We start from the raw sequence: 25810 nt of genomic DNA on the forward strand, positions 1-25810 counted from the left end.
TATGCACTGCAAGAACTCCATGTCAATACCACAGGATACTTATCTAATTTAATAGCTTACAGTGGCATTTGTCAAAGGCCTTTTTAAAAATCGAAGTATATGATGTCAAGCGGGCTAGCTACATCCACCAGCCTCATCACTTTGTTAGGTTGCTCAGACATTACCTTTTACTGAACTCATTTTGAGAATCTCGAATAACCCCATCTCTGTCAAGATGGCTGTACAGTGCACCTCATTTTTTATTGCAACTTGCCTATAACTGGCATAAAGCTAATGGGCCTGTAATTTCCTACGACTGGCTTGTCACCCTTTATAAATATTGTCAGCCTCCAGTCAATGGCAATAATCCTAGATACTAGAAAGCTGTTAAATATATCTTGTGATTGCACTTATCATTGTAAAATTTGAAATGCAACACTGAACAGCTGATCATTTCTGAGGTCAGTCATTAGCCTGTTGGGTCCAAGTTTATTCAGCAAGTAGCTGAGCGTTACAGACTCTCTGCTGTAACTCAGCAGATCAACTGCGCTAACAACAACAACTTGTTTTTATATAACGCCTTTAAACTAGTGAAACATCCCAAGGGGCTGCACAGGTGTATTGAGATGAATCAATTTGACACCGAGCCACATAAGTAGAAATAACATGTTGCTTGGGGCTTGCAGTAATGTTACCTTGTTGGAGGCTTTGCATTATTGTACCACAAAAGGCCCTTATTTGATTATTTAATTGCACTCTAATTTTATAGGCTGTTGAAAGATGCACTTCATGACCCCTATTTTGGGGTGCGCTATGAACTCCTTTTGGGTGCCCTGCTATGTGTATGTGGGAAAGGCTTGCGACAGGAGTTTGAAAAGCAGACCAAACTAGTTCGGAAGCTGGGAGTGGTAGCAGAAAAAGTGCGCCAAGCCAGTGGATCAGCAAGACAGGTATGGAATCTACACAGATCAGCAACAATTCAAAATAATGTCTCTGCAAGTATATTATGTGTTGAGTTCATCAACAACCCAAGGTTATTGCAAAGATGAGCAGTAATCTGCTATAGCAAATCACGGCCCAATATTTTTTCCCTCAGCCTTGTGTTAGACTATTTGTTCATATGCTACAAGTTCACAACCCTGATTTGTGCCAATAAGTGCTGTGCTGTAGGAAAAATAGTTGCTTTAATGCATTGTTATTCTGTATGAACTGGCCCTTGCAATGAGGAAAAAACATTTTCCCTCACCCAAAACTCTTCAGCTCTTATTTACATTTGGGCTGCAAATGTGTTTCCTTCCTGCACCTGGACACCTCCCTTTTTCTCATTGCTTTTAATCCTCGTCTTGACCTTCTGAACCCTCTCTTCTGATCCCAGAGACCGTTGGTGTTAAATTTGACAGATATTCAGCAACACTGATTTGTTTGCAAAAATACAAGATTACTGATAAAAACATAAAAATTCGAAGCAGGAGTAGCTCGTTTCGGCCCCTTGAGCCTACTCCGCCATTCAGTGAGATCATGGCTGATCTTCTACATCAACTCTACTTTCCTGCACTATCCCCATATCCTTTGATTATCTTAATATCCCGAAAAAATCTATTGATGTGTGTACAAAATGGGAAAATCTGCTTTGCGCTCATGCCTTCTCTTTTGCTCGCAAATGGAGGAACATATAGAGCTGTCTTGGAACGAATGAACTAGACATTATTTCTAGCCCATGTTCCTGCAACAACATAATGCACAATGCCAGTAATGGTGTTACATGGTTTTCATTCTGTGCTCTGCAGGTATATTAATCCCTGCAAACAGAAAAGGGTGAAGTAACTACACATCAATACTAAAATACCAATAGTTTTCGTTTCTTTTTAAGGTTGTCCTTCAGGAGGGCATGGATCGTGTCCAGTCATTCTTCAAAAATAAATGTCGCCTGCCCCTCAATCCAAGCCTGGTGGCAAAAGAATTGAATGTTAAGGTATGTAGACATCCAAAAACTCAGCAAAACTTCCTTTTATAACACAATAAACATTGTTTTATGTGCTCCTTACGGACTATCTCTGATGATTCTGGTAGCTGCACAGAAATATTTGCCTGGAATTTGATGTTTATTTTTACTCTCAATTACATTCTCTGGCACTGAGTCGTTCAATTGCTATAAGTTTGCTTTTGATCTGTGATATTATCAAAGTTGGAAGGTACAGAATTGCTTCCAACTTTTTAATTGGGGTCAGGTATTGGCATTTTGATTTAATGCTGAAAATTTTAATGCATTATAAAAGCAGAATTTTTAAGATTATATCAAAAACTCTTAATTTGAAAAAATGTAGTTTTGTTTTGATTCAGTAGTACTGTGGAAATTGCCGGGTCCTTAAGTGATATCTTACCAAAGTCAACCACAGTGAAATCCCTATATTCAAGCTGCACCTTGAACAGTATGTTGTGGAACTATCCAGGGAGCAGGCTATCTTCAATCTGGTCCCTTGTAATGAGACAGGATTAATAAACAAACTATCTCTGAATAAAGGATCCTCTTGGAATGAGTGACCATAACATGGTTGAATTTCAAATTCAGTTGGAGAGTGAGAACGTTAGATCTCAAACCAGTGTCCTAAGCTTAAATAAAGGAGACTACAAAGATACGAAGGCAGAGTTGGCTAAAGTGGACTGGGAAAATAGATTAAAGTGTGTGACAGTTGATGAGCAGCGGTGGACATTTAAGGAGATATTTCATAACTCAACAAAAATATATTCCAATGAGCAGGAAGGACGAAGAAGGGATAATCATCCGTGGCTAACTAAGGAACTAAAGGTGGGTATCAAATGGAAAACAACGGCATACAAAGTGGTCAAAACTAGTGGGAGGCCAGAAGATTGGGAACATTTTTAAAAGCCAACAAAGAACAACAAAAAAAATAACAAGGGAAGGTAGAGTATGAAAGTAAACTAGCACTAAATATAAAAACAGATAGTAAGAGTTTCTACAGTATATAAAAAGGAAAAGAGTGGCTACAATAAATATAGGTCCCTTAGAGGATGAGAAGGGGCCATTAGAAATGGCAGAGACTTTGAACAAATATTTTTGTATCAGTCTTCACAGTAGAAGACACTAAAAACATCCCAATAGTGGATAATCAAGGGGCTATAGGGAGGGAGGAACTTAAAACAATCACTATTACTAAGGAAGTAGTACTCGGCAAAGAGACTAAAGTTGGACACTGGACCTGATGGCTCACATCCTCGGGTCTTAAAAGAAGTAGCTGCAGAGATCGTGGATGCATTGGTTGTAATTTACCAAAATTCCTTGGCATCTGGGGAGGTCCCAGCGGATTGGAAAACAGCAAATGTAACACCCCTGTTTTTTATCTAGGAGTTCTTTGAGGATGTAACGAGCAGGGTGGATAAAGGGGAACCAGTCGATGTGGTGTATTTGGACTTCCAGAAGGCATTCGATGAGGTGGTAGATAAAAGGTTACTGCACATGATAAAATTTCATGGGGTTGGGGGTGATATATTAGCATGGACAGAGGATTAGCTAACAAACAGAGTTGGGATAAATCAATCATTTTCCAGTTGGCAAACAATAACTAATAGCGTGCCGCAGGAATTGGTGCTGGGACCTCAACTATTTACAATTTACATTAATGACTTGGATGAAGGGACTGAGTGTAATGTAGCCAAGTTTGCTGATGATACAAAGATGGGTAGGAAAGGAAATTGTGAGGAGGTCACAAGAAATCTGCAAAGGGTTATAGACAGGCTAAGTGAGTGGGTAAAAAGTTGGCAGATGGAGTATAATGTAGGAAAATGTGAAGTTATCCACTTTGGCAGGAAAAATAGAAAAGCAAATTATTTTTTAAATGGACAAAAAATGCTAAGTGCTGCAGTACAGAGGGACCTGGGTGTCCTTGTCCATGAAACACAGTTAGTTTGCAGGTACAGCAAGTAATCAGGAATGCAAATGGAATGATGGCCTTTATTGCAAGGGGGATGGAGTATTAAAGCAGAGAAGTCCTGCTACAATTGTACAGGGTATTGGTGAGGCCACACCTGGAGTACTGCATGCAGTTTTGGTCTCTGTACTTAAGAAAGGATATACTTGCATTGAAGGCAGTTCAAATAAGGTTCAGTAGGTTGATTCTGGAGATGAGGGGTTTGATTTATGAATATCGGTTAATTAGTTTGGGCCTATACTCATTCGAGCTCAGAAGAATGAGAGGTGATGTTATCGAAACATAAGAAAATGAGGGGGCTCGATAAGGTGGATGCAGTGAGGATATTTGCACTCATGGGGCAAACTAGAACGAGGGACATAGGGCCCAATTTTGGCCATGACTTCCATCAATTTTTTTGGAGTAAGTTTATTCTGGCGTAAGTTTAAAAAATGTCATTTTCCCCTCAAAATTTGCTCGAGTAAGTCAGTGACTTTTTTGAGGTTTTTTTTCAAAAAGGGGCATTCCCAGACACTTCGCCAGTTTTAGCCATTTATGCCATTTTGGCCAGCTAAAACTTACTCCGAATCAACTTGGGTCAGCGTATATGGCCAGCTCTGAAAAAACATTGCGGGCAGTTAGGAATTCAGCGCAGGTTAGTACATTTAAAGCACCAAGACTTACAAAGCACTAAACAAACCACAAAAAGTAATTAGCAATCAATCAATAACAAATTAAAAAAAAAATAGAAGTCCTATCTTTATGCCAGAATCAAGTTTTTTTTTTTAAGTTCTCGCCTCTTCCCGCCTCCGCCCCCCGCCCCCCCCACCCCGAACCCCCAAGCAAAACTCTCAAGCACAACAAAAAATAAAAAATAAAACTGAAGTCCTACCTCGGCCTGGGAAGTCAGCGGGCCGGCTGGTGCGGGAGGCCACTCGGCCGGTGATAAGGTGCGGTCAAGATGGTGATTTCCCTTTGGCCGGGGATAGGGGCTGCGAGCATCGGGTCCTGCTCACAGCCCGCAGGACACGCTGGGAGGGCAGGAGCATGCGCGCAGACTTCACTGCGCATGCGCTCCGCTGCCAGCAATGCTTTCTGTGCTGGCCTGTTGCTCCGCCCCCCACTTCACTAGCTACGCCACGCTGGGACACCGGAGAGTCGGCAGTATGGGGCCCCTTTTTTCTCGGCGCAGTTTCCAATGTGCAAAGTCGCCGCATTTAAGATAAGTGCGCCAAAAAAAAGGGGTGGGGAAAGTTGGGCCTATAGTCTCAGAATAAGAGGTATCCCATTTAAAACTGAGATGAGGAGGAATTTCTTCTTTTGGGGTTGTAAATGTATGGAATTCTCTGTCCCAGAGAGCTGTGGAGGCTAGGTGATTGAATGAATATATTTAAGGCGGAGATAGACAGATTCTTGAGCGATAAGGGAATAAAGGGTTATGGGGAGCAGGTAGGGAAGTGGAGCTGAATCCATGATCAGATCAACCGTGATATTAAATGGCGGAGCAGGCAGGAAGCACCAAATGGCCTATTCCTGCTCCTATTCCTTATGTTCTTATTGATCGCACTGAGCTGCACATACATAGCATGATGCACACTCGTCTGCTGTTCTGTTGGCATTTGGCACAAGTTTTCTGCAACTAATGGACAGGCTTTTACAGTAGATTAAACTTCTCATCAAATTCAAAAATGACATCTTTTGTGACTCTGATAAAGGTAAACTATCCCTCCTTGTCTTTCTTGACTTATCTGCAGCTTTTGACACAGTTGACCACTCCATCCTTCTCCAGCACTTCTCCACCATCGTCCAGCTGGCAAGGACTGCACGCACCTGGTTCTGTTCTTATCTATCTAATCGTAGCAAGCGAATCACTTGCAATGGCTTCTCTTCCCACTCCCACATCGTTGCATCTGGTGTCCCCTAAGGATCTATCTTGGCTCCCTCTATTTCTCATCTACATGTTGCCTCTTGGTGACATCATCTGAAAATACAGCATCAGTTTCCACATGTACATTGATGGCACCCAGTTTTACCTCCTCACCACTTCTCTCAACCCCTCCACTGTGTGTGTGTGTGTATACAGAAATTGTGTTAGGGAAATTGATGGGATTGAAGGCAGATAAATCCCCGGACCCTGATAGTCTGTATCCCAGAGTACTTGAGGAAGTGGCCCTGGAAATAGTGGATGCATTGGTGATCATTTTCCAACAGTCTATCGACTGAATCAGTTCCTATGGACTGGAGAGTAGCTAATGTAAAACCACTTTTTAAAAAGGGAGGGAGAGAGAAAACGGGTAATTATAGACCGGTTAGCCTGACCTCAGTAGTGGGGAAAATGTTGGAATCAATTATTAAGGAGCGCATTTGGAAAGCAGTGACAGGAACGGTCCAAGTCAGCATGGATTTATGAAGGGGAAATCATGCCTGACAATCTTCTGGAATTTTTTGAGGATGGAGCTAGTAGAGTGGACAAGAGAGAACCAGTGGATGTGGTGTATTTGGACTTTCAAAAGGCTTTTGACAAGGTCCCATACAAGAGATTGGTGTGCAAAATCAAAGCACATGGTATTGGGGGTAATATACTGACGTGGATAGACAACTGGTGGCAGACAGGAAGCAGAGAGTCGGGATGAATGGATCATTTTCAGAATGGCAGGCAGTGATGAGTGGAGTGCTGCAGGGCTCAGTGCTGGGACCTCAGCTCTTTACAATATACATCAATGATTTTAGACGAAGGAATTGAGTTTAATATCTCCAAGTTTGCAGATGACACTAAACTGGGTGGCAGTGTGAGCTGTGAGGGGGATGCTAAGAGGCTGCAGGATGACTTGGATAGGTTAGGTGAGTGGGCAAATGCATGGCAGATGCAGTATAATGTGGATAAATGTGAGGTTATCCACTTTGGTGCAAAAATGCGAAGACAGAATATTATCTGAATGGCGGCAGATTAGGAAAAGGGGAGGTGCAACGAGACCTGGGTGTCATGGTTCATCAGTCATGGAAAGTTGGCATACACATACAGCAAGCGGTGAAGAAGGCAAATGGTATGTTGGCCTTCATTGCTAGGGAATCTGAGTATAGGAGCAGGGAGGTCTTACTGCAGTTGTACAGGGCCTTGGTGTGGCCTCACCTGGAATATTGTGTTCAATTTTGGTCTCCTAATCTGAGGAAGGACGTTCTTGCTATTGAGAGGGTGCAGCGATGGTTCACCAGACTGATTCCGCGGCTGGCTGGACTGACATATGAGGAGAGACTAGATCAACTGGGCCTTTATACATTGGAGTTTAGAAGGGTGAGGGGGGGGATCTCATAGAAACATATAAGATTCTGATGGGACGGGATAGGTTAGATGTGGGTAGAATGTTCCCGATGTTGGAAGTCTAGAACCAGGGGACACAGTCTTAGGATAAGGAGTAGGCCATTTAGGACTGAGATGAGGGGAAACTTCTTCAGAGTTGTTAACCTGTGGAATTCCCTACCGCAGAGTTTTGTTGATGCCAGTTCATTGGATATATTCAAGATGGAGTTAGATATGGCCTTTGCGGCTCAGGGGATCAAGGGGTATGAAGAGAAAGCAGGAAAGGGGTTCTGAGGGAATGATCAGCCATGATCTTATTGAATGGTGGTGCAGGCTTGAAGGGCCGAATGGCCTACTCCACCTATTTTCTATGTTTCTACATTAATATATAAATAATAATAATTGGGGAGATCGAATCCGTTGTTTTCAGTCCCTGCCACAATCTCTGTTCCTTAACCATTGACTCCATCCCTCTCCCTAATATTTGATTGAGGCTGAACCACACTGTTCACAACCTTGGTGTCATATTTGAACTTGAAATGAGCTTCCGACCACACATCCACAGCATAATTCAGACCGTCTATTTCCACCTCCATAACAATGCCCGTCTCTGCCCTTGCCTCAGCTCATCCGCTGCTGAAACCCACATCCATTCATTTATTACCTCTTGACTTTGGTAAGATACTGCCTAAGGACCTATTGATTCCCACAATACCACTGAATCAAAATAAAACTAAATTTTCCAAATATGACAGTTTTTATTTGATACAATCTTAAAAATTCTGCTTTTAAAATCCTTTAAGACGGATGTCCCTCACGTTCTAATGTCCATAAACTTGGAACTCATCCAAAACTTGGCTACCCATGTCCTAACTCGCACCAAGTTCAATTCATCCATCACCCCTGTCCTCGCTGACCTACTGTGGCTCCTGGTTAAGCAACACCTTGATTTCAAAATTCTCATCCTGGTTTTCAAATCCCTCCCTATCTCCGTAATCTCTTCCAGCCCCACGACCCCCTGAGATGTCTGCGCTCCTCTAATTCTGCCCTCTTGAGCATCCCTGATAATCACTCAACCATTGTTGGCCGTGCCTTCTATTGCCTCGGCCCTAAATTCTGGAATTCCATGTCTAAACCTCTCTGCCCCTCCACCTCTCTTTCATCATTTAAAATGCTCCTCAAAACCTACCTCTTTGACCAAGCTTTTGGTCACCTGCTGTAATTTCTCCTTGTGCGGCTGTCAATTTTTTTTCTTCTAATACTTCTGTCAAGTGCCTTGGGACATTCTACTACGTTAAAGTCATGATATAAGTTGTCGTTGTTGTAGTTGTAGATGATTAACATTTGGTTACACATTGTGCACTGATATATACAAAGCTAATCTTGAATGTAGCTCGCCATTTTTTAAAGTTTGCAGTATTTAGTGCTGGTTCTCAACACTTTGTGTATACTGCAACGTCATTTGCATCTGATCCGTAACTTTCTACCCACCTGTCCACAAGATCATTTTTCCCACTTGTGTTTAACTAATCTACATCAGCCTCCTCAACTGGACGAGGACCTGTTGCATCTAGCTGCCTGGCTCAGTTGGCAGCAATCTTGTCTTGAGTCAATAAGTTGTGGGTTCAAGCCCCATTATGGATGAGAGCACACAATCTCTACTCTCTCTTTGGTCCAGTACTGATAGAGTGCTTCGTTGTTCGTGTTGCTGCCTTTCAGATGAATCCTTTAGTTCATGTGGCGTTAGCTTTGTGTTCTGCCAAGTCCAAAAGAGTCTCGCCTCTAAAGCTTTTGGTTAATTAATATGAATTCCTCTCTTATTGTGTGCCTCCGTTTTGTTTGTAGGCTTGTTCCTTCTTCAGTTCCAATGCAGTTCCACTGAAGGTAACACTGGTGAATGCTGACCCCCTGGGGGATGAAATCAATGTTATGTTTAAGGTATGTTGATGTTTGCAGTGGGACATACTGTTAATGAAATTCTGGTTGAAAGGAAACAGGAAGTTGAGAGATATTGTGGTTTGGACTGTAAGTCAGCTGAAACAAATGCATTAATAAGATTGCTGCTGTTTCACCCTTCACTAACCAAGGTCATTAATTGCAGTTCCCAAACATTGTTCACTTATACTTGTTTCTCTATGTTAAGAGCCATGGTACTAGAAGCTAAGTTCTCCAACTGGTGTACCTCCATAATCTTCCATTCTCTAGCCCATTTACACAAGAAATCATTTTGTGGCCTTGATATGAAAGCATTATGAAGCTGTATCTCTGCTCTCTCTTTATTTCAGTAGGTGCACTTTATCAAGTGTTAAATGCTATGGCCTCAAAGCAGCTTTCTGCTCAACACATTTATAAATATCAGTAATACAATTGAATAATGCTGACCCAAAGGCTTGCAATTTTCCTCTAAATGAAGAATGCATTGACCCAATGTTTTTCTTTTCTTGCATACAGATTGGGGAAGATTTGCGACAGGACATGCTGGCACTGCAAATGATCAAGATTATGGACAAAATCTGGCTTCAGGAAGGGTTGGACTTGCGCATGGTCATCTTCAAATGCATCTCAACAGGGAAGGACCGAGGTATGTCATATTTGGGTGTGTACAGTTAACTTTGATGTACAAGTAGGCTTTCAAAGGACTGCTACTCACTGCATATTTCTTGTGTCAAATTTTATAAAACTGCAACCCACAATATTTCTTTACACCTAAATACAGTTGTGATTCTGGGAGCAATCATTTCCCCGAGCCCAGCTGTAGAAGGAAATAAAACTTGCACAAACTTAAATCTTAGTGAAACAAAATATTGGAAAAATATAGTGCATGTGAATTCCATATCATGAAGTCACTTCACTTCAGACAGTTGGACTGCAATTTCGCCTGCCGAGGCGGGCCCAGTGCGGCTGAGGTACGTGGCGGACTACGACTCCGTTCCCGGCTTCATCCCACTTGGAGAAGAATCTTCCATTGATGGGATTTGTTAAGCTCGCCCTGCGACGTTCCCAGCCAATTAAAAGGAAGCGGGTCTGATGGCATAATTTGTTGACGCGTCATCTGCCGGTTTCCTTAAAGGGACCGGATCCACATTCATTTTGATAATTATGCTGTCAGTGTTCTACAGCACTTAGGTGCACAAAAGTGCACAGCTGCACCCAGGCTCTTCCATGACTCCCTCCAGATGCTTCTGGAGGGAGTCATAACATGCAAGGAGGTTCTCTTCCATTCCAATGGGCGGAAGAGACCTCCCCAGGAGACCAACACAGCCTGGTTGAACATTGCAGAGGAGGGCACAAGCAGGGGTGTCATCAGGAGGACCCGGCTGCAGTGGTGCAAAGCTTTCAATGATCTCATTAGATCACGAAACATTACTGCAAAGTCACTTTCAGCTACATCCTATTGTACAACATATCGCATCCCCATCACTCTGCCATTCCTAACTGAATCTTGCACATCCTTACTCTCTCCAACTTATCTTGTACCTCCACCCACCCATCTCTCTCTATCTACATTATCACATCTCCATCTCACTAGCCACCCGTTACACTCACCCTCATCCTTGTCCAATCATACCAACTAATAAAACACAAGGTTAAGCACGTGTGTGTTTTAGCCAATGTCCTTGTAAAGTTTCTGTTAATGTGTTACCAAACATTGAAATATTTATTTTCAACACTCTGCCTTCTTGGACAGATTGGTGTGCACCTTTGCAAGTGGTGAGTTGCAGTGAATAGTGAGACATAAGTGTACCCCCTGAAATGGATGGCTTTGGCATTGCAGGGATGCTTTCTGGTGTTGTGTCAACCTGGCACATCATGTGGCAGCCAGGGTGTACATCATCAAGTGAAGTAAATCTGGCCATGGTAAGAGCCTCCTGGGCAGCAATGTGGTCAGGTGCTGATGCCCTTTGACTTGTGCAGCATCAGGTGATTGCGGAGAAGGTTGGTGTTTTTATTGGTGATGCTGGTGTGCCTGGTGCTGCTGGTCTTGTGGCTGATTGTGGTAGGATTCTGGGGATCAAGGTGAGATTTTTTTCAAGGGCACCGATGCTGCTGGAATAGATGGCAGCTGAAGTTGAGATGACAGAAGTGATCTGTCAATGATGAGAGAGGTTGCTCCAAGGAGGTGACACTGGATAGAGAGTTTACTCCAAACACTTCCTGCCTTCCAAAAGCTGAAAAGTGCCTTCCAAATCCTGAAGGCTCCAGCTTCTAACATTGGAACGTGAACTGCTGTGAAATGGTAGCTTTTATACCACTTCTGCAGCTGTCGCCTATTTAGAGGAATAGAGTTATTGAAAATCCAACTTCTTTATCCGAGATCCCCGAGCACCATGAAAGTGATCAAAAAGCTGGAAAAATAATAAGTAGATGGTAAAATGATGTATAAGTACCTTTCAACAACCTCTTAACTATGTCAATTGGCTCACCCGTGTCTGTTGGGTCTGAAGTGTGAAGTGCAGGCAGACCCTGCACTTGGGAAACTGACATGGTGGGTTCCCTGTGGGTCAGCCTCAAAACCCACCCTCTGAGCACCAACAAAATCTAGGCCTTGATGTGTGGCGCTGTATCAAATGCATGGCAATCTGCTTGTAGAAATGCACATTCTTTGGTTTGGTACACTTCTAATTTAGTAGATGGGATTTAGTGTGGGACCTTCCTGTTCTGTATAATTCGGACACTCACTGGATAAACTCCCTGCAACATTGTGGAGGCTTCACTGAAATTGAAACACAATTGTGCTTTTTTTTGTTGGAAGACTTTGTCCCTTTTAAAGCATTACTTCCCTTGAACCCTGAGACTTGCACAGCTTCCTCATTGTGTAGAGTAGAGCAGCATAAGCTTCCCCATTTAGTTGGAAGATGGTTAAGTGCAGTCTTGCTGAAGCATGTAAAAGGTTTAAAAGTTAGCCAGACATTACAATTAGAGGATGTAAATGGACGGTCGCAAAAAGTAAATTCCAAACAGATATTGGAGGAACAACTTCTTCAGTTATAATTGCTGGGAATAATTTAGCAACCAATGAATTACAGATACAAATTGAGGTTTTTCATGATTCTGTTAAATGTAAGATCAAGTTTTGAGGGATGAGATGTGATGGGCTCAGGGACTGTTTCTCATCCTGTTCATTTCCTTTTATTCTCTGTAGGTATGGTTGAACTTGTACCAGCTTCAGAAACACTTAGAAAAATCCAAGTTGAGTATGGAGTGACCGGCTCATTCAAGGACAAACCACTAGCTGAATGGCTCAGGAAGTACAATGCCACTGAAGAAGAATATGAGAAGGTGAAGTGGTGCTTGTCATAGAGAGCTGCCGATAGCCACCTGGTTTATTTTTTTCATTTTTGTATAGTGCTCAACATATATCTCGGAAGTGTCCCAAGTTGCTTCATATACAATTAATTACTTCCAAACCTAGTGACTTATGTAGGTGTTGGCAAAGGCAGCAGCCATTTTGTATCCTGGCAAATTCCCCAAGCAGCAATTGGGCGAATAACCAGTTAATCTGTTTCTGGTGGTGGTTGATGGAAAACTAATGCCATTGTTTGGATAGTGCCATAAGATCTTTGACAGATGATGCCTCAAATCTGAAGCACAGCACTTGTATCAATGCAGCACTCTAATGGAGCAATATTAAGCCGTCTTTTGACTTCCCAAATGAACGCTCTCAGGTTGGGTAGCATATATGCCAGACGGCAGAGTGGCATTCTCTATTCTGTCCCAGCAATGTGCCATGAATCTTGTTCTGGACCATTATTGCCCAAAGCAGAAATTGTGAATGGCTGCTGAGTGAGATTGCATATTTGTGCTGACTCAGATCACTTTAAATTGTGCATCCAAAAACTGAGGAGCAGACTTGAGACGACTGCAAGCCATTTAATGTAAAAACCCGAGTTGGCAGGGAATAAAACATTCAAAGTGTGGGCAAGAGTGGAATGGCTTCTGGCCTTGTCTCGTGACACCACCGAGATCTATAAACCTTAGAGACATCGAAACATAGAAAATAGGTGCAGGAGTAAGTCATTCGGCCCTTCGAGCCTGCACCACCTTTCAATAAGATCATGGCTGATTATTCACCTCAGTGCCCCTTTCCTGCTTTCTCACCATACATCTTGATCACTTTAGCTGTAAGGGCCACATCTAACTCCCTCTTGAATATATCCAACGATGCTTCTTACCATGCTGATGTGTTCGGCTATTGTGTTGAGAAGTCGGCTATTGTGTTGAGAAGACCTGAACTACTTCAATTTAAATTTTGTGAATTATTTAGTACATGTGCTTGCATAGTTCTGCAAATTAATTTTCTTAAACCCACGACTCTACAGGCATCTGAAAACTTCATCTATTCATGTGCGGGGTGCTGCGTAGCTACCTACGTGCTGGGGATATGTGATCGTCACAATGACAACATCATGCTCAGATCAACCGGCCACATGTTCCATATAGATTTTGGGAAGTTTCTTGGACATGCACAGATGTTTGGAAGTTTTAAAAGGTGAATTTTTTTCAAAATTATAATAAAAATACATTTTCCAGTTCAGAATTTTGTTTTATAAAGACTATTCTTGTCTTGTATGCATATCTGCAAAGGGTTTGAAGATTAAAATGAGATTTGAGAAAAATCAATTGCCCCACAGAATACATTTACTCTGTAAATAAATTTTGCTATCCTTAGTTTTTAGTTGATACTGAGAATGTATATTTTCAACAATTCCAGTTGTCACTATTTCTGCTAAAATCTTTTGCTTTGTTTTTTCTAACTATGCAATACTATGAGTAAGCACAAGATGAAGTTTGTAAGATTGATTTTAAGTTTTGCACCCTCTGGAGGTCAAATAAATCAAGGTCGGGCACTTTTGTTGAAGGTTTAGTATTGGGTTTTTTTCTTTGATGTTTTTCAACAGTAAGGAATGTTGGGGATGAAGAATTGTATCTACTTCAGGGACCCAGTGCCAGCATCAAGCATTAATTGCTTGGGTATCAAGCTGCAGTTGTAGCTCATTGAGAGTGCATGTTGTGATGTAGATGAGTAAGTGCTGTGGCTCAATCCATGGTTTGGGCTGAGTTGGCTCACATCAGTTGGGACACTGGAGAGAGTGAGTACAATTCATTTTGCTGACATCTGATCAAGTGCGTGGAGTGGGAGGACAGCGTCGTTGGTGTGGGGGGGTTGATGGGCTGGGAATACAAATCGGCCTGAGTTCCCACCCCTGATCAACAACCAGTGATTGCTGTTCGTGCACTTGTGTGAATTTTTAAGTTAAGATCTGGCTTGGCGATTTTTGCTGTCACCATATTCAGTGGGACAGTGTTGCACAAAAGCACAAAACGTTGTAGCATTTTGTGAGTGGACGCACATTGTTATCTTTCTTTCAGAGATCGTGCTCCATTTGTGCTGACCTCCGACATGGCTTATGTGATTAACGGTGGGGAGAAGCCAACCAGCCGCTTCCAGTTGTTTGTAGACTTGTGCTGTCAGTCGTACAATCTCATCCGCAAGCATGCCAACCACTTCCTGAATCTGCTGTCACTGGTAACGCATACTTTGAATGGATGTACTTTATTAACTGTGCTAGCGCTGCCCAAGAAATGAGTGACATAGAGCAGCTAGCTCAAGTTCAGCAATGAAAACAAAATGCTGCAGAAGCACAGCAGAGCCGTCCGTGTCTGAAAAGAGAACAGACTGGTTCATGTTTTGGGTGTAGGCTCAACATCATCAAAACAAAGATAAGTTAGCTCCTTAATGGGATTCAACAAGAAATGAGATGTTCAAAACATTACATTCATTACCTTTTAGACATCTACAGAACCTATAGCCTTGTGATTCTTAATGCACCTTCTTTTAAAGATCTGTTATCTGAATTCTGTATTAATATTTTACTGTAGTACCAGGAAATTATGTGGTTGAAGGAAAACAAAACGGAAAACTGTTTTTTTAATTTAAAAACCCGAAAAAATTCAACACCTCTTTTTACCTTTCTGCATTGATACAACTACTGTCATTTCCTGGTAGTTTGTGTAAGGTTTTGAATGCCTCTATGGTTTCATAACTTTCGTTGATGTTTATTGTTTTGTATGTAAACCTGTAATTACCATGTCTAACCACCAGAGGACTTATCCCCTGGAGTCCCAAGGGATCCCACAATCCCTTGGGAGCATTTGCACATAAGGAAGCCTCACAGGCTGGAGAGGCACTCTGAGATCTGTAATAAAGGATTACGGTCACACTTACTTTGAGCTTGCAGAATCTAGTCTGACTCTTTATCCAAGACATAACATTTATGTCCTGGTGATTAGTTTTTTTTTTACTTCAGTGCTAAAGTAGTCAGCATTCCCACTACTGTTTGTCATGTGTTACTTCTGACCTTTTTCAGATGCTGTCTTCCGGATTACCAGAGCTCACTAATGTTCAGGATCTGAAATATGTCCAAGATGCTCTGCAGCCCCAGACGAGTGATGCTGAAGCCACCATCTTTTTCACCAGGTAAAGTGAGCTGAAAATGAACTCTCCAAACTAAAGCACGATGAAGCATAAGTGACTCTGAGGAGTTGGACACATTGTTGAATACCGAATTGATATATACGTTCAGATAAGATGGACAGAAACTCAAGCTCCATAACTTCAAAAAAAACCCAAATCTGCACCACTTCTACCTTTGTGTACAGATATGTAACTGGTCATTTCTTTTCCTAGTAGCTTGTGTTAAGGTATTGATAGATCTGTGTTAGACCAGCTTCTGTGTTTATCTCCTGGCTGATTTTCTCTTCCCAGCTGCTGTCAGATGTGCTGAGTATTTCCAGCACTTTCTGTTTATACTCCATAACTTCAGTCTACTCCTGATAATTGAAAGCCATTTTTATAGTGCTGAAAAATTCCCAATTTCTGCAGTAATTTGAGCTAAGTAATGTTACTAACAACAGTGAGAATTAGGTGCTTTTATATAAAAAAAATATATAAGAGGTGGGGTGGGAGAAAGTAAATGCTATAATTTCAATGAAGCAACTTTACATTAAGGAAAGCAAAATATTGTGGATGCTGGAAATCTGAAATAAAAACTGGAAATACTCAGCAGGTCAGGCAGCATTTGTGGAGAGACAAAGAGTTTACTTTTCAGATTGATGACCTTTCATCAGAACTGGAAAGGTTGGAGATGGAACAGGTTTTAAGGTAGTCCAGGGGCAGGGAAAGCAGAGTGCAGCGAAGAACAAGAGGGAAGGTCTGTGATTGGATGGAAGGCAGAAGAGATGAAATGACAAAATGGATGATGGTACGAGGCAAAAGGGGATAGTAATGTGACAAGTAAAGAAACAAAAGATGGGCCTAGAGGTGGTGTAAATGGCAATAGTAGAATCATTACCAACAGCTGCTGTCTGGAAAAAATGAGGGCATTAGTTTTGATCTGAAATTGTTGAACTCCGTGTTGAGTCCAGAAGGCTGTAAAGTGCCAAATGTAAAGATGAGATGCTGTTCCTTGAGCTTCTGTTGAACTTCATTCGAACAGTCTTCAGAATTCTCGTTCCACCTCGACCCCTCCCTTTGGTCTCTTACCCTCTGAGCTGGGGCAGTGTGGGTTAATTCTCCCCGTTTAATCACCGGTTTGGATTTCTGTGCAATACGCAGAAACAAAATCATTTTGAGCAATATTGAAACTCAAACTTCAGTGCTGAATATGCATCAGCTGGTTTGTCAAAAATAAATGTAAATAGGCTATTGTAGTGTTGTCTGTCCTGCCTTGTAATTGTATATGGCACGTGCCCTCCATTGAATGGGCCTCAGCATCCTGCATTTCCTTCCCCCAATCTCTTCACCCATTCCACAATTGTGGGTGCATAATCGTCATCTTTCTCTAGACATGCAACGACTGCTACCATTTGTTATGTGTTTCCCTGTGCACCCCTGTCACAATTGGGTGAGTCAGTTGTGGGATCAAAAACAGCCAGTGGAAGTTTAGGGTCAATGTAATTCTTAATTGATGGGTACAACTGGAGTTGCCCCAGTTTAGACCAGTTGATGCGCATTCGTGTTGATCAAGAAATGGATTGAATGGGCATTTCTGTATTTCAATTGGGGTTGCTATTTGGAGCAGCTCTTCAGGACTTTAAAAGAATTGTAGGCTGCTCTATTGGAAAGAATGTTGGGAGAGGAGTTACTTTTTTTGGAGTTGGTATTGTTGCATCTGGAGTTGCAGTGACCAGATGCCATAGAAGATAAGTTTGTGGATAGCTTTCTGGAGTTGGGAGTGTGACTCTTTCTTGCAAGGTGTATGTCGATATGATTCCTGTGCCCTGCTCCAGTCAGTCCTGTTGTGGAGGTGATAAAGAGTAGCAACAATAGTTTGGTCTCGCACGAGCAACCGGTCTCTATGCTGCTCCCACCGCTACGTTGTGTTTGTGGAGTGAGCCTCCAGCAGGTCGCTTCATAGAAACATAGAAACTTAGAAAATAGGTGCACGAGCAGGCCATTCGGCCCTTCGAGCCTGCACCACCATTCAATATGATCATGGCTAATCATGCAACTTCAGAACCACATTCCTGTTTTCTCTCCATTCCCCTTGATCCCTTTAGCCGTCAGGGTCACATCTAACTTCCTTTTGAATATATCTAACGAACTGGCTTCAACAACGTTCTGTGGTAGAGAATGCCACAGGTTCACTGTGAAGAAGTTTCTCCTCATCTCGGTCCTAAATGGCTTACCCCTTACCCTTCGACTGTGACCCCTGGTTCTGGACCTTCCCAACATCGGGAACATTCTTCCTGCATCTAACCTGTCCAATCCAGTCAGAATTTTAGATGTTTCTATGAGATCCCCTCTCAATTCATCTAAATTCCAGTGAATATAAGTCTAGTCGATCCAATCTTTCTTATGTCAGTCCTGCCATCCTGGGAATCTGTCTGATAAACCTTCGCTGCACTCCCTTCTAAGTAAAAATGTCCTTCCTCAGATTAGGAGACCAAAACTATATACACTTCAAAGTGTGGTCTGACCAAGGCCCTGTACAACTGCAGTAAGACCTCCCTGCTCCTATACTCATATCCTCTCGCTATGAAGGCCATTTGCCGCCTTCACTGCCTGCTATACCTGCATGCCAACTTTCAGTGACTGATGTACCATGAAACCCAGGTCTCATTGCACCTCCTCTTTTCCTAATCTGTCACCATTCAGATAATCTGCCTTCCTGTTTTTGCCACTTCTTGGAGTTGATGTGCTCAGCACAAACTGAATACCTCTAATATATTAAGTGCTGGAGATGTGAACAGCTGGCTTGATTGCATGCAATATGATGCGGCTTTTTAAAAATCTTTTGTATTCCAGGTTGATAGAATCCAGCTTGGGCAGTATGGCTACAAAATTTAACTTTCTCATTCACAACTTGGCACAACTACGGTTTTCTGGGTTACCGTCCAATGAACAAGCTATCCTTTCGTTCTCCCCTAAAACCTATTCTCTAAAACAAGATGGGCGAATCAAAGATGTGACTGTTTATACCTACCAGAAGAGATACAACCCTGACAAATACTATGTAAGTATAAGGCAGCTTCTGCAGTGCTACAGATGACCCATAGCTTTCATTGCCAGTACACCCAGGTGCCTGATCCTTGTAATGGGAAATAGCTCCGTGTCGAACACATAACATGTTGTACTGGTCAACGTCAGTCATTCCATCTTGGACATTCCTGCATGGTTTTTCATTTCTGTGAAACACATAATTTTGTAATTGTGTATCTTAAAGGCAGGTCTAGACTTGAGAGTGATGCAAGCAAGATTTGTCACTGGAATTTCCCTGCATAGTTTCCAAATTCAGATGTGTCACTGCAGGGAGACAGCAGGTGAAGGAAAGGCATTCCTCAGAGACAATGGATTGCTTTGGGTTCCACGCATCTAACGCCATTTTAAAGAATGTTTTTTGTAAAGGGTAGTAACAGGGTATTTGTCTACCATATTGGTCAAGGACCACAGAAGGGAAAACACGTGTTTGTGCATTCAAATTTGCAGCTTTAAAAGTGTTAAACTATTGAAAGTGAGTGCACTAAACACAAGCTCTTGGACAGGGGCGTAGGGAGACACGGATTAAAGTATCTGGATACTTAGAATTGGTTAAGAGGACGAGAGCACCACAGTAAGCTTTCAAGGAAGTAGTACTTGTATTCTTTCTGCAGAATGATATATTGGAACCAGCACCAAAGCAGTTTAAAAAGTAATTGCTGTTGAAATTATTTATATCTCTTGGAAAGTTTATGGAGGGTGAATAGGAATTTTGAAGTTAATAGTCTTTTCTTTTCAAGTTTTTTTCACAGCAATCCTAATTGACTGAAAGCTGATGCTCGGCAAGGTGGTTACTGATGAAGTATTTCTTTGCTTGTTCAATTTTAGGTTCTCAGTTCAGAATATTTAAAGGGATATATACTCCATGATAAAACCCCACATTGACCTTGCCTTCAAATTTGACGAGGGAATACATCCCATAACTAATTTTGATGAGAGACGTTCAAACAAATTGTAAATTTCTACTCTGAAGTGGCTAGCCTGATCAGAGTTCCGGCATTTTCCACTTTTCAAGCTGGACATTTAGCCTCTGCTTTCAACATGCCCCACCGCTTGTTCTCATTGAAGTAGTGGGGCTGATTGGAGCCAATAAGAAATTACACTTCATGTTTCTAAAATGTAGTCTCAGGATTACGGTCCTGATGTGGGGATTGAGAAGGGAGCAGGGAAGCAGTTACATCTATAATGTTAAGTCTCGAATAAAGCAATGTGACTGAGTACTGTAGACGTAAGTAAGTGTGACCTTAGTCTCTTTATTCTGACTCCAGAGTACTGGTACAGCATGGAGGCCTGCTTATAAACAGTGCTCCCAATGGATGCTGGGATCCGTTGGGACTCCAACAGATGCGCCCTCTGGTGGCGGTGGGGTGCTGGTTACATGGTGTTGCATATATAACATATAGTATATTTTCAAATGGTCAATCAGCTTAACTTATGAAGAATTTGCAGTGTTGCATTGAAGGATGTGGCCCACCTCTGGAGTATTCCTTCAGTAGTGAATCAGTAAAGACATGCTGTATCTGTAATCTCATTAGGTCATAGATTATTTGTATTTTATTAAAAACTGGTTTAATTTTTTTTTTAAAGAAACAACTCACGACAGATGAAATTATTTACAGAATGCTGCAATGTTGTGTCCTGTGGTTTTAACTGAAAGTGGCTCAAGGAGCACCTGATGGTTTTTTTAAATTAATAAATGCAACATGTGGCGTTGAGCCACACCAGACAGAAAAGGCACAGTTTCAACTCTTGATGTGTGCTGACCTTGCTGCAGTGGCACTGAAGCTTCTACGGCTGAACAGCTAAAGTTTCTCCAGTCTAAGGAACGGAAAGGTTGATACGGATTTCCAGGTGCTCTCTGCTTTCTAGTAACTGGCCTGTGGAAATGCAGCTGTGTGGATGTTGTGTTGAGATGATTAGTTTTGGTTCTGATGCTAGGTCCTTTCATAATTTTTATTATCTAGGTTCACACACTAGGATTGCTATTTGGCCAAGTGCTGCATGTTTACAATCCTCGGAGCTTTATCTAGTATAAGTCATTACCTTTAGGATGCCTTTATGCCTTTGGGCCAGGGAAGAAATTTTGTTGCATAGATTGACCCTCTGAAATATTTAATGGCTACCATTTGAACTGTACAGATATATGTGGTGAGGGTATTGCGGGAAGGACAGATCGCTCCAACATTTATCTTCAGAACATTTGATGAATTCCAGGAGCTGCACAACAAACTTGGCATCCTCTTCCCACTGTGGAAGCTCCCCGGGTAGGTTTGTTTTTAAAGAAAGAAATCCTCTTTAATTTATCGAACTCCTTTTTGTTCATGACGATTTAGAAAATAATCCTTTGTTGCTCCAGCTTCCCCAACAAAGTGGTCCTTGGGCGAACGCACATTAAAGATGTGGCCTCCAAGCGGAAGGTTGAACTCAACAATTACGTGCAGTGTCTGATGAATGGCTCAATTGAAGTGGCTGAGGTAAGAATTGAGTGGAATTAGGAAGAAAATTAAGACGATTCACCTCACAATTCTGTGTTTGGGCCATTATCCATGAGGCACTTTTCTTTATTGAACTCAGTTGACAACTAAGCTGGTGCTATGAAACGGTAGGATGTAGGTTACCTCCCACAATTCCCTGCATTACATTGCTGAACCATCTTTGAGAAGTCAGTCCTGCTGTTGGGGTGTATTGATTGCTAGTTGATAAAAGAAGATCGCAGGATGACTGAGGATGGTGCAGTGAACCCAAGGACCGGACAGGAAAACACCCAACATATTCGGGATGGAGATGGTGGTTAGACGCAGAAAAGCAGAACTCTATCCCGCAATTTAAATGAAGCAACTGCGTTATTGTAAAATGTACTGGGTCTGGCGCTCGTTCGCCCTCCCGCTTGCCCTCCCTTCCGTGGCCACTGCCCCCTCCCTCCCTCCGATCACCCCTCTCATCTCTCTGTCTGCCTCTCTGTCTGTGGAACTGTGCACTATAAGGTTTTTAGCTGAAATGTAAAAACAGCTTTTTCTTTACTGTCCTCAGTGTGATCTTATCTACACCTTTTTCCGTCCACTGGGCCGGGATGAAAAGGCTGAAGGAATTGATGGAATAGTCAAACCTGCAGGTAATGCAAATGTTGTTTTAATTTGCTGACAGGACAAGTGTTTTTTTTTCTCTGTTCAGTTGTGGTTGTACCACCTATCATCAATTTATAACATCAAAACTTGCCTCAACATGCATATTTGCTGCATTTGTAAAATAAAACAAATTCCATACAAATTACCATTCCCTTGTGTTACAACCTGTTAAAACAGTTTCTCATGTATTTAGAAATACCACTTGATGTCTTACAGGGGCATGTCAGAATGCACTATTCCCATGACCTGTAGTATGTGACACACACATTGTTAAATGGTTGCCATCCTGGGTAACTTGAAGGTTGCTGATCTGGCATCGTCTGCTGTGGGTTTCTAACCTTCTGTACACCTCTAGAAATTGCTTCAGGCAGCAATGTTCTTAGTAAAGTGACTGTTTCACAAAGACTTCAGTTCTGAAATCTATGGGCAGCATTATCAGATCTCTTGACACTTTGCATTAGAGAAGTGTCCTCAAAAGTGTAGTTCTTCTGCTGTCCAGCTGCCTTCCCAAATATAATAAACTGGACTTCAAAGGAACCCACAGCGTAATAGATCTACAGAAATGTAGGCCAATAAATCTACAGTTGGATTAAGGCCTACTCTTTGCATGCAAGGTTGGTCTTGGACATTAACATTCCTGTAACCTTTTGACCCAGATGATTGGTCGATGACATTTTAGACTCTGTTCTACAGAATTTCTGAGAATCTCTCATCACTAGGCACATGAGCAGCCTGCAATGGAGTCTTAGAATTGACTAAATCTCCCACAGTACTCTGTTCATGAACCATCTCCCAGGTCCATTTGTCGTCATATGTTTTTAGGCTTTGTATGTTGTCAGAAACCTGCAAGCCTATAGAGACTGGCAGCAATTGCCAAGGGTAAAGGGGGAAATTGGGATACAAAACCCTTGCTCTCAAGAGATGGGAACAAACAGTGAAGCAAAATTGTTCAGGGAAAGTTATTTTTCTTTTAAACTTAAGGGAGCTATTTAACCGTTGACTTGTTTCTATCTTATTTCAAGGAAAATTCTGGCTGCTTTGCTTTGGAACAGCCTAAGGGAGGCAAAATGGGGAGGTAAACAGTGCATCTATATCATAAGCAATGGGTTGCCCTAATTTCTCTCATTGCCCAGCATGGTTTTAAGTCGGCTTCTGAAATCCTGACCATAGTTCTCATTCCCCTCCTTCCCACTCCACATTCATGTATGCTGGCTGGTGTGAAGTACTGTACCTGGCAGGCTCCCATCACTCCCGGGAGCTTTTATGCTGTTCAGAAAAGGATGGGGAGGAAGAGGAGGAGAATTAGGAATGAGAAAAAGTATCCTGAGATTTATCCAGTTTTTTTTTTTAGCTTTGGGGATTTAATGTATTCACATCTTTTTCATAACCCAGATTTTGATTTCCATGCTGAAGGATTGATTTTTCCCCTTTCGGTAGTTGAGCGTAATCACACTCCACTGCAGAATATACCATATGTTGACATTTTTTGAGCATTTACTCTAGGGGTGCCTTTCACTGAGCACTGGTGGTCCTCCAGCACTTCACCGAACTGAAGAAACTCTTTAAGCCCAAACAGTGAGTGCTAACAGCCTATTTGACATGAGCAGCACTGTTAACCCAGTCCTATCCTTGTCCAATATCGACTCAAGCACAATCCAGGACAGGTTCCTCGAGCGATCAGGAGTAAAATCCATTTTTTTCTTTTTCTTTTTCTCCCTCTCCACCTTGGCAGGATGCAGAAACCATATTTTGCTCTGCTGCTTCCCGAGCTGAAATTGGTAGCTGAGCACTGGTTGGGGATATAACTTGAAGCTTTCCAAGTCTGTGTGGCTCAGTTTGAGTCATTGAGAAAAGCCCCATTAAAATATCTTCAGTCAAAGGAGAATTTTGTTCTGAATCAAAACAGAAAAATATTTTTTTATTGACGAGCACTTGAAGGGCAGATGCTTTGGTTATGCAAAGCCAATCCCGATTGAAGATGTTTCGTGATTCATTACTTCGATATGTATTTACAGTGGGGTGTCTTTCCCATGTGTAATTTCCATTTCTTGAAAATTTATGTCTCCATAGAAATTGTTCCACCAAGTCCCAGCGCAGGTCAAGTGGGGGGAGAAGTTAAGTTGTCTATTTCATACAGAAACAGTACCCTATTCATCATGGTAATGCACATCAGAGACCTGGTAAGTGACTGTCTTGCTTGGAGCCGAGCCCACACCTCCCAGCAAGGGCCCTCACCTGTTCCCTTTGTACATGTGTAATAACCGCATGGATTCTCCCCTTGCATCACTTGATTGCTCTCTATCTCTCGTGCTCTCACTGGTGCTCACTCACATCCTTTCTACTCATGCACACCTTTTAAAGTTTCTTTCCTCATGTGTGTACTCATGTCCTCTTTTGTTTGTGCTCTCTCCCTCTTTCGTTTGTGTTCTCCATTCACTCAACTCGTGTGCGCTTTGGCGCTCCTTCTTTCATTCTCTCGCCCTTTCATTCGTTCTCTGGTCCTATTTTATTCTCTTTATTCTCCCCTCCCTCCATTGGACACAACGTGGTTCTTGGTTTTTCTGCATTTCTGCCTTTTAATATATTTTAATAATGAAAACCTTGGTCATGTAACATGCATTTGTTCAACAGCAAAGTGACTTATCAGGAATGCACGATGTAATGTCATTGTAAGCCTTCAGCATGCAGTTTTACACAAGCATCGAACTGATGAAACATTTAGAATTTTGCATTGTGTCTGTTTATGGATAGTATATTTTATATTTTTGGCTGTAGGTAACAGAGGATGGAGCAGATCCAAACCCTTACGTAAAAACCTATTTGCTTCCTGATCCACATAAAATAACCAAGCACAAAACCAAGGTATCAAGGAGAACTCTAAACCCAACCTACAATGAAATGGTGAGCGCAGCATTTTGTATACTACTTCCGGTCGTTCCAATTCTGAACTTGTAAACTTGAGTCCTTTTAACGTTTGTTTTTGACCGCTGTTTAACAAGTGAGTGGTTGAAGTCTGAAGGACAGTAATTACAAAGCTATTTCTAAGAGTTGCAAGTACAGGATTCTATCTGTGCAAGGATCTGAGAATTTCACATAATTAAAGCAAGTGACTTGGCATGAGGTGACACCTTATGGATAACGGTGCTTACTGCAAGCATTGTGCTTTGCTCTCTGAGGTCAGCAGTTTTGGATATGTCTGCTGGGGGTGAAAACACTGGCTTCTCAACAGTTGGAAATCCTTTGCCAGAACAAATCACTTAACCAAAAATTAAATTTGCTGGCTGGTTTTCCACTTCTTTGCATATTAGACAAGGCTTCTCGCTGCAGCTAGTGTGCTGTTGCCTTTTATGCCTTTGTCTAACTAAATGGCGCATCCCTGCTCAGACTCAGTCCATCTGCAGTTCCATTCTTGGTTTGAGTTCATTGATTTGTACCAGCTTGTTCTACAGATTTAGGCCAAGTCAGCTCTTTTACACTGGTACATCTGCAGCATCCCATTACATTTTTTAATTTTCCATTCATGGGATTTGGGTATTGCCAGAAGGCTGGCATTTATTTCCCATTTTTAGTTGTCCTTTGAGATGGTGGTGAAGTTTTGATTTAACTGAGTGACTTCCTAGGGCAGTTAAGAGTCAACCACATTGGTGTGGGACTGGAGTGACATAGACCAGACTGAGTAAAGGTGACAGATTTCCTTCCCTTAATGACATCAGTGAACCAATTCGGTTTTTACAATTCCACAGCTTTTTGGTCACTTTTACTGGTCCCAGTTTTTTATTTCTAGATTTTTTTTGTGTGAACAATTGCTGAAGTGATCAAAATAATTCAGTTGTAGATAAATTATTTAGCATTTTGGAATGTTCACAAACTCTTTATGCCCTGAAGAAATCTTAGCAGCTCTCAGCTCCAGTGACGCCGTGGATATCCCCCAGACCTCAACAAA

General features: G+C 41.9%; 1 protein-coding gene across 2 annotated transcripts in view; it reads left to right on the forward strand.

The window, feature by feature from the left end:
* Positions 1-25810, forward strand: part of pik3c2a (phosphatidylinositol-4-phosphate 3-kinase, catalytic subunit type 2 alpha) — a 142762-nt gene that overhangs the window by 111763 nt on the left and 5189 nt on the right. For both annotated transcript variants that reach the window (XM_070899893.1, XM_070899894.1), the window contains 14 exons: positions 749-929; positions 1850-1951; positions 9049-9141; positions 9655-9784; positions 12347-12483; positions 13524-13693; positions 14575-14731; positions 15573-15682; positions 18512-18719; positions 20882-21006; positions 21099-21216; positions 21773-21854; positions 23938-24047; positions 24643-24768. In XM_070899893.1, the coding sequence (XP_070755994.1) occupies positions 749-929; positions 1850-1951; positions 9049-9141; positions 9655-9784; positions 12347-12483; positions 13524-13693; positions 14575-14731; positions 15573-15682; positions 18512-18719; positions 20882-21006; positions 21099-21216; positions 21773-21854; positions 23938-24047; positions 24643-24768 (1849 nt within the window). The remainder of the gene's footprint in view (positions 1-748; positions 930-1849; positions 1952-9048; positions 9142-9654; positions 9785-12346; positions 12484-13523; positions 13694-14574; positions 14732-15572; positions 15683-18511; positions 18720-20881; positions 21007-21098; positions 21217-21772; positions 21855-23937; positions 24048-24642; positions 24769-25810) is intronic.

The sequence above is a fragment of the Pristiophorus japonicus genome, chromosome 14 (genome assembly GCF_044704955.1).
Source record: "Pristiophorus japonicus isolate sPriJap1 chromosome 14, sPriJap1.hap1, whole genome shotgun sequence".
NCBI lineage: Eukaryota > Metazoa > Chordata > Chondrichthyes > Pristiophoridae > Pristiophorus > Pristiophorus japonicus.